The sequence below is a fragment of the Felis catus genome, chromosome A2 (assembly GCF_018350175.1).
Source record: "Felis catus isolate Fca126 chromosome A2, F.catus_Fca126_mat1.0, whole genome shotgun sequence".
In the NCBI taxonomy this organism is placed as follows: Eukaryota; Metazoa; Chordata; class Mammalia; order Carnivora; family Felidae; genus Felis; species Felis catus.
Window position 1 is genome coordinate 157,145,221 of NC_058369.1, and position 9,855 is coordinate 157,155,075.

At 40.6% G+C, this 9,855-nt stretch overlaps 1 protein-coding gene across 10 annotated transcripts in view; it reads right to left on the reverse strand.

Annotated features, from left to right (window-relative positions):
* Positions 1 to 9,855, reverse strand: part of KEL (Kell metallo-endopeptidase) — a 281,013-nt gene that overhangs the window by 266,583 nt on the left and 4,575 nt on the right. For all 10 annotated transcript variants that reach the window (XM_045052902.1, XM_045052901.1, XM_023250660.2 and 7 more), the window contains one exon: positions 1,224 to 1,344. In XM_045052902.1, coding sequence (XP_044908837.1) covers positions 1,224 to 1,344 — 121 coding nt within the window. The remainder of the gene's footprint in view (positions 1 to 1,223; positions 1,345 to 9,855) is intronic.

Consider the following 9,855-nt stretch of genomic DNA (forward strand, 5'->3'; position numbering starts at 1 on the left):
CTTTAAGAGGGGATGCCTTGTTCCCTCCCTCTGGCTCTTTCTAATCTCCAAGCTCATTTGCCCCTTTTATTCCCCATCATTTTCTGTCTTCCTCCTCTCCTTTTCCATTATTCCAGCATACTCTTGGATTTCAAGTTATCCTTACTAGGCTTAGCTGCTAACTAACCAGAAGTACATCTCCAAGTACACACTCTGTCTTTCAAAAGAGATATCATGACATGTACATCTAATATTAATTTAAAATACGGGGAAATGTCCAATAGTAAGAAACCTAAGAGCAAATTAAAATGTTACGTCTCATGTATTTAGGTTATATATTCAAGTATATAGAAGTTCTCATCTATGCTGAGAAGACAGTAGTGGAGACAAAGTTTTATGAATAAAGGTGCTGATCTCAGCACTGTTTGTGATATCAAGTACCTTAAATATCTAACAATAGGCAGACGCTTGAATAAGTTATGGTACATCCAGGATGTAATGTTTCATAACTCTCAAAAATTACACTTGTAAAGAATTTTAATGCTGGAAATTCTTGGGATATATTATTAATTGGAAAAAAGATCAAACTACATGGTATGATCTCAATTACATGTTGACTTATAAAAATATATTACAGAGGAAATCAATTTATTAATCCTGGAATAAAATATGCCAAGATGTTTCCATTTCATTTGTAGACTTTTTGAAATGATCATCTTTTCTGGCAAACAAAAATGTATATATTTAATGAAAAAATACAAGAACTTCTGGATTCACATTTGGCTACAATTGTGCATCCTTCCCATTGTTTTTGAAACATTATCAGTTGCTTAACTTAATCCCAAATTTTATCCCAGGCTAATGTGAACTAATCTCTTACTGTAGACGCAGGCATTTCCCAGGTCTGCCCAGTCTTCCTTCAAAGAGTCTAACATCCTATTTTCCTAATCCAATAGTAAATGTAATCTTCTCTGGAGGAATGAGACAATTTCTAGACTAAACCTTACAAACACGCTCTGGATTATAATGTCTGAACTTCTGCCAAATAGAATCCGAAACAAGTGTTCTCCAAAGAAACAGAAACAGTACTACCCCTGAAATCATTGTTGCATTATATGCTAACTAACTTGGATGTAAATTTTAAAAAATAATAAAATTTTTAAAAACATAAAAAAAAAAAAACAGAAACAATAGGGTATTTACCCATGTATATAAAAGAGATCTATTATCAGGGGTTGGCTTACATGACTATGGAGGCTAAGAAGTTCCACGATCTGCCATCTGCAAGCTGGAGGCCTGGGAAAGCGGGCTGGTGGTGCAGTTCCAATCCAGAATCCAAAGCCTGAGAACCAGCAGCACCTGTGTCTGAGGGCAACAGAACATGCATGTCTCAGTTCAAACAGAAAGAACAAGTTTGCCCTTTGCTTTTTTGTGCCATTCAGGCCCTCAATAAACTGGCTGATGCCCACCCACACTGGTGAGGGCCACCTTTACTCAGTGTACCGATTCAAATGCTAATCTCTTCTAGAAGCACCCTCACAGGCACACCCAGAAGTATTGTTTTATCAGCTCTCTGGGCATCCCTTAGCTCAGTCAAGTTGACACATGAAATTAACCATCACAATGAGAAAGGGGAAAGCCCCCAAATGCAGCTGTATTTTTAAAATAAAGGAACACTCTTCTAATCCAAAAAGCTTCATACTTAGTTCCTTCCTCTCCTCCCCTTGTGATCAATAGTTGTAGTGTAATATAAAATTCATAGTTATGTCAATACTTAAAATACTGAACCACTATCTTGCACTGGAGTTCAAATTCCAGGCTTACCAAATAACATTATACTTCTAAAACAAACTTAGGTAGAACTTCTAGAATGGTATTTTTTGACAGACTCGAAACACAAGTGTTAACAAACAACAAAAAGTATCACATGCATGTGGTAAAACAAAACAAAAAAAAAAAAAACCAGCAAGCTATCAAGTGAAGAGTCTCCCCTTTTTCATTTCCATTTGTACTCTCTGGTTTTTTTGTGTGTACCCAGAAATGTTTGTATTTTTTAACACATGAATGTCAGCCATAAGTCAGTGATTCAATATACCCTTCATCCAGTTTCCCCAATGGTAACATCTTGCACAGCTATAGTATAGTGACACAAACAGAACATTGACATTGACGCGATCCATCAACCCTATTCAGATTTCATCGGTTTTTCGTGCACTCATTTGTGTATATTTAGTTCTGTATTATTTTATTGTGTATGTGACCACCATCACAAGATATGAAATATTTTGAGCATAAAGGATCCTCATGCTCCCCCTTTTATAGCTAGGGCCACCTGCCCTCCCCACTTCTCTAAGCCCTACCAATGACCAATCTGTTCTTCGTATAGTTTTGTCACTTCAAGAGTGCTATATAAATGGAATCAGATTGGCTTATTTTCACTCAGCATATTCCCTTCAGATCCACACAAGGTGTTGCGTGTCTCTGGTTCTTTTTATTGCTGAGAAGTAGTCCGGGTATGGATGTGCCAATTTGTTTAACCTGTTGAAGGACACTTAGGGTGTTTCCAGTTTGGGGCTATTACAAATAGACCTGGTATGAATATTCTTGTACAGGTTTTTGTGTGCACACAAATTTTTGTTTTTCTGGGGTAAATGCCCAGGAGTACAGTTGCTGAGTCATATAAGAAGTGCATGTTTAGTTTTATAAGAAACTGCTATACTTTTCCTAAGTGGCCATGCCACTAGAAATGCACGAGTGATCCAGTTTCTCTGCATCCTCACCAGCATTTGGTGTTACTGGTATTTTTTTATTTTAGCCATTCTGATAGATGTGTAGTGATAGCTCACTGTAATTTTAATCTGCATTTCCCTAAGGGCTCATGAACATCTTTTTGTGTATGCTTTGCCATCTGTACATCCTCTCCAGTGAAATATCTGTTCGTGCCTTTTGCCCATTTTCTAACTGGATTGACTGTTTTTGAAATGTCAATATTGTTCTTAATAGTATATTTTAAAAGAATGTACATTTTAAGACAACTGAGGGAAAGTAACAGAGACTGGATATTAGGTGATACTAAGGAATTAAGTGTGATAATGGCAGGGTGGCATGCACGAGTAAGTTCTCATCAATTGGAATTGCATTCTGAAACATTTAGGGTAGAGGTGACGTGCTGCCTTTTAAAAAGTTGGGGAGGTGGGGCACCTGGGTGGTTCAGCTGGTTGAGCATCCAGCTCTTGATTTCTGCTCAGGTCATGATCCCAGGGTTGTGGGATCAAGCCCCAGTGTTAGACTCAATGCAAGTGTGGAGCCTGCTTAAGATTCTCCCTTCTTCCCTCCCTCACTCCCTCCCTCTCTCCCTCTCTCTCTCTCTCTCTCTCTCTCTCTCTGTCCTTCTGCCCCTCCCCCCGCAATGAAAAAAGTGAGGGAGGTGGAAAAAACAGATGAGACGATTGTTGAAGCTGAGTGATGGGTACATGAAGAGTTCATTATACTATTCTTTCCTCATTTATGTGTGTTGGGATTATTTCCATAATAATGTCTTGAAAGTGTACTGAGGGGTACCTGGCTGGCTCAGTCAGTGGAGTTTATGACTCTTGATCTCAGGGCCATCAGTTCAAGCCCCACATTGGGTGTAGAAATTACTTTAAAAAAGGGGGGGAGGTGCCTGGGTGGCTCAGTCAGTTAAGTATCCAATTCTTGGTTTTGGCTCAGGTCATTATCTCACGGTTCATGAGACTGAGCCCCGCATCAGGCTCCATGCTGACAGCACCGGACAGCATGCTTGGGATTCTTCCTCTCTCCCTCTCTCTCTCTCTCTGCCCCTCCCCTGCTCGCAAGGTCTCTCTTTCTCTCTCTCTCTCTCTCTCTCTCTCTCTAAGTAAATAAATAAACTTAAAAAATGTACTGAAATTTAAATTCTGTGATATTACACATTTTCACATATCCCCACAGTACTGTGCACACAAGGTCAGCCTCAAGGACTTGCATCCTGTGCACTCACACAGGGCCCCATGACTGGTTTGATGCTCTGCCAGCACTGTCTTGCAATCCTTCATAATTTTGAGCAAGCGGCCCTGCATTTTCAGTTTGCACTGGACCCAACAAACTATGTACTGTATGTAGCTGCCCTGTGAGCACATAATACATGCTGAATAAATTCTTACCAAACAAATGGACCAAAGAAAAGAGGAGAAAGTGAGAGAAGGGAAAAAGAGATGGGAGGTGGCAAAAGAAGAAGGAGATAACAAGGTCACAGAGGAGATGGGGGAAGTCTCAAGGTAGAAAAGGTGAACAGGAATTCCAGAAAATGACGCTGCCGGGGAAGTGCACGGAGAAAGTAGGAGTCCAACTGGAAGACGGGGACTTGGGGCCCATTATTTATCATTCTCCTTCTCAGAGGAAGCCTAGTCCTTCATTTGACTATGATTCCCAGGTATAAGCAGAAGTGAAATCAGAAAGAAGTAGCCACTTGTACCCCAGGGAATTGGCGGCAGGGAGGCCAACTGGATGCTGTTCCTCACTCATCCCGTGACCTTAATCCCAGAGAGTTCCTTCAATGTGTTCACAAACGGGAAAACTGAAACCCCTGGCTTGGGTCAGACTAATTCCCTCTTCTGCCAAGCCCATGTTCAAGGGTATGGCTGGTGCTAGCTGATGCCAGACCAAAAAAGACTGGAAAAGAGGGGGAGACAATTGAGGGAGGATCAAGGGATCCAAAGATCATGAATCACTAAATCAGGAAATATTTACTACCAACAAATGATACAAGCATTTATTGTCTACTCCATGCATAATGATGAGATGGACATAAAGAGAGTGTAGGGGCACCTGGGTGGCTCAGCGGTTAAGCATCAGACTCTTGATTTAGGCTCAGGTCATGATCTCACAGTTCTCAGGATCAATCCCAGAGTTCGGCTCTGCTCCGAGAGTGTGGAGCCTCCTTGGGACTCTCTCCCTCTCTCTCTGCCCCTCCCCTGCTCACAAGTGCACGCATGCACGCACACACTTTCTCTCTCTCTCAAGATAATAAACATTTTTTTTAAAAAGGAGTGTAAACAAACCCCCTTTATATCCGTGATGTGTTCCTGATCCCCACCCTTGTCAGCACCAAGTTTCTACTCTCAGCAGCACTTTGTACCTTGTCCCTTTGTATCCTGCCCTACGGTTAGTCATGTACACGCCTTTCCCCTTAGGGACAGTAAGCTCTTTGAGAGTGATATTCCTGTCAGATCTACTGAATATGCCTTGGAGTGTCCTGTGTAGCAAGTGAACAGTAAAAATTTATTGAACCCAAGTTTGATAACTCACTGTTGATCAGGGTGTGGGCCAATAGGTAACCCCGCAATGTGAGTAGGAGTGTGAATATTTACAACTCCTTTCGAGAGCCACATGGTGGTATCTATTAGAAACTTCACTTTCAGGATTTTTTCTGAATCACACATATGAATAAAAATACGTATAGGAATATATGAGGGCAACTGGCTGGCTCAGTCTTGATAGAGCATGTGACTTGATCTCAGGTCTTGAGACACATTGCATGTGGAGCCTACTTAAAATAAAATTAAAAAAAAAGAAATATATGAATTGCAAAATCCTGGAAACAAACTAACTGGTTATCAGATAATTAAATGTTTATGGTTCAATAAATTGTTGTTCCATAAAACAGAAACCATTTTTAAGAATATAGTAGATGGAAAAAAAAAACCAAAACAGTGGTTGCCTATGGGGTTGACTGAAGGGGGCTTGCAGGGAACTTTGGATGATAGTAGCGTTTTGTATCTTGATTGGAATTTGGGTTACACAAGTATAAGTCTTTATCAAAACTTATGGAATTGCCCACTGAAAATTTGTGCATTTTACTGTAGACCAATCTTATTTAAAAAGAAAACAAGTTAACTAATATTTAACTCTAGTTACTTTTATGCATGAAAAAAAGTTAAATAGCTTATCAAAGGTCACACAGTTAGTAATTGGTAGAAATGAGATTTGAAACCTGGTCTGGCCATCTCCAAAAATATGTGCTTAACCGCAACCACGATACCTTCTTGTCTTCTCTTATTTTTTTTTTTAATTTTTTTTTTCAACTTTTTAAATTTATTTTTGGGACAGAGAGAGACAGAGCATGAACGGGGGAGGGGCAGAGAGAGAGGGAGACACAGAATCGGAAACAGGCTCCAGGCTCTGAGCCATCAGCCCAGAGCCTGACGCGGGGCTCGAACTCACAGACCGCGAGATCGTGACCTGGCTGAAGTCGGACGCTTAACCGACTGCGCCACCCAGGCGCCCCTTGTCTTCTCTTATTTAGGGACATATTCATGTGGGACATTTTTGCCACTATCTACAGACATCTTTTATAAACACAATGTATTATTTGTACTGGGCAACAATTACACTCAACTTCTCAAATTTGAGAATCACTTTTGTGGCTTAGTGCTGAATATCTGAGCTAGAGGGACAGCCTGAACCTCATATTCACTCAGCACATTGCCAGTGAGCTTTGTGTGGTATTACAACTAGTTGCTAAGTGATAACGTGTATTTATCCTTACATACTTGAGAACTTATGATTTATCGGAAGCATTTCCATTCAAGAAATATCAATGATGCTGATACAATTCACATTAAATCATTTATCCCCTTCCCTACACATTTGAAAGAGCGGTGGGTAAGGCAGCTAACACAGAGAAAAACACTTTCAACTGAGTTAGAAGGTCAAGATTCTGAGTTTGACTCTAACTAAATAAATCATGTACTTTCTCTGAGCTGGTTTCCTCCTCTGTAACATGAAAATGATAATCAGACTTACCTACATGACTGTTATTAAGGATCAAATGAGATTGGACCAAATTGTTTCTACACATACACATTCCCACCTACACCCTTTAAAAAAAAGTCACCCGCACATTGGGCTTCTAGAGCTATTCAGGTAAGAGCCTTATCTTTTGTAATCACTCTTAATTAGCTCCTAAAAGATAAACATATCTGCTACAGAGCCTGAAATCTCAATTTCCATTCTTGCCTTATATGTTGATAACCTTACTTAATCTTCTCATAATCTCTTTTGCTGCCTTTGCTGTCAGAAGGTCAGCCTTTTCTTAAGATGCCAAACAATGAGGAAAATAGCATCTAACCACTCCTCCATGGAAACCCCAGAGTAATGATCTCAGAATGTCATAAGTATGGGGGCGCCTGGTGTCTCAGTCAGTTAAGTGTCCAACTCTTGGTTTCGGCTCATGTCATGATCTCACAGTTCATGGGATTGAGCCCCATGTCAGGCTCCATGTCAGCATGGAGCTTGCTTGGGATTTTCTCTCTCCCTCTCTCTCTGCCCCTCCCCTGCTCACTTGTACATTCTTTCTCTCTCAAAATAAATAAATAAACTTTAAAAAAAAGAATATCATAAGTGTTTTGTTAAATTATCATTATTTTTTTTTTAATTTTTTTTTCAGCGTTTTTATTTATTTTTGGGACAGAGAGAGACAGAGCATGAACGGGGGAGGGGCAGAGAGAGAGGGAGACACAGAATCGGAAACAGGCTCCAGGCTCCGAGCCATCAGCCCAGAGCCATCAGCCCAGAGCCTGACGTGGGGCTCGAACTCACGGACCGCGAGATCGTGACCTGGCTGAAGTCAGACGCTTAACCGACTGCGCCACCCAGGCGCCCCAAATTATCATTATTAAGGTGGCCAAAAAACAGTGTTTATAGTCAGATGACATGGCGGTTAAGAGCCAGGTTTCTGCACTGGGACTATGGGTTCAAATCTTGACCCCAACCTTGATTAGCTATATATTTTCCTCAAGTTTCTGACCTCACCTATAAAATGAATATAATAACTACCTCTTATTACACTATATTTTAAATTAATTTGTATAAAGCATCCAGCATAGTGAGTAGTACACAAAAAACACTCCACACATGTTGGCTATAAGTATAACACAGACCCACATTCAGAAACACCAAATCACAAGTATATAGAGACACAGAGAAGCACGGGGGGGTAGACATCCATTATCATTCACAGGAAGTCTGTCAGTTATCTCTGCTTCTCCCTCCTTCCCTCACCTCCCACTTCTCTTCACCATCGTCCCCCAAAATGGCACAGTGGGCCAGCCTAGAGCGGTAATCCAACTGCTCACAAGATGATTTGCAGAGGCAGGCAAGTAGAAAACGAAATGACTAATAGTATCCTTAGCACTCATACTAAGTTGGTGAAGGAAAAGAGGAAAAGTAAAACCTTTGGAAAGAAGTTTGGCCATATGTATTCAAGGCAACAAAAGCTTTCTTTCACATTGTCTTGATGACATTTCTTAGATTGAACCGGAGTAAATATCCAAAAAGAAGGCAAAACTATATGTAAGAAGATGTTCGTTGTAGCATTTTTTTTTAATTCTGAGAAAGAGTACGCATGCACATGCAAGCAAGTAGAGGAGGGGCAGAAAGAGAGAATCCCAAGCAGGCTTCAAGCTGTCAGCGCAGAGCCCAAGGTGGGGCTCGAACTCACGAACCCTGAGATCATGACCTGAGCCGAAATCAAGAGTTAGACACTCAACTGACTAAACCAACCAGGAGCCCCATTGTAGCATCATTTTTAAAACAGATTTATAGAAGCATAATTCACCCTTTTGAAGTGTAAAATTCAGTGGGTCTTTTTTTAGTATATTCGCAGAGTTGTGCAAGCAACACTAATTTTAAAAGCTTTTCATTACCCTCAGAAGAAATCCATTAGGAGTTACTCCCCATTCCTCTCTCAGCTCCTGGCAATCATTAATCTCCTTTCTGTCTCTTAAAACAGTTGATGATCAACAACAACAACCAAAAAAAATAAATAAAAAATAAGAAAATAAACTCACTGTTACCAAGTAACATAACATAAAAGTATGCTAAATTATGGTACATCCATTCAGTATTATGTGGCTGTTAAAAATTACCACAACAAAGACTGTACCAAAAAGTGAAGTATATACATGATATAATGTTTAGTATTTTTTAAGGATACAAAATTATGAATATACTCTAATTTCAACCAGGGTGTGGACAGACTAGAAGAAATGTGTAGAAATTTTAAATGGCCATGTTAGAATAATGAGATAGTGGGTGCTTTTTCTTTATAGTCTTTAAATATTTTTTGCAAGATTTTATATTTAAGAAGTAGAATTTTTAGGAAATCTACTTACTGTTGATTAATGTAACAGAGAATACATTGAAGGGCCCAGCCAGCCAGCCAGCCAGCCAGCCAGCAATCCAGCCTTTCTGACGTGGACCCGGTTTTTAACTAGCAAGCATCTCTAGTGTAGGCTCCTTCTGGTAACCAAGAGCCTCATGCACAAAGATCTCATTCTCCCAACTGCAAAGCCTGTAAAAGCCCGAACTGTAGACATTCAGTCTCCCCCTTTGACTCTCTTGCGTCTCAGCCTACGCTCCCTGCCATGTCACTGTCCAGGGACTCACTCCTTAACAAAGCCCTCTTATTTATCACACATACCAATGACTCTTGGCCAATTTCCTTCTATTAATATATTAACTGCAGATGCAAATCCTTCTGATCACATACTTTCCTTTTATGGGACCAACAGTATGGAAACTGGTGTAAACAAAACAACAACCAGCTCCCCCCCCTACTCTCCATTCCCACTTCCTGTAGAGACACAGCTCATTTAGACTAGCACAGCCTTCCCATTACATCTTCTCCCTCCATCTGTGGGAGAGTCATCACTGATAGCCCACCATTGTACACACCTGCACTCCACTCCAGGCCCCTCGTCCTCATCTTCATCCTTCTTCCCTCCTCTCTCCCTCCCTCTCTCACTCTCACACACACATACATACACTCCATACATCCTCTGATGCAGCAGCCCTGGCTATGCCCCACAACTGTCC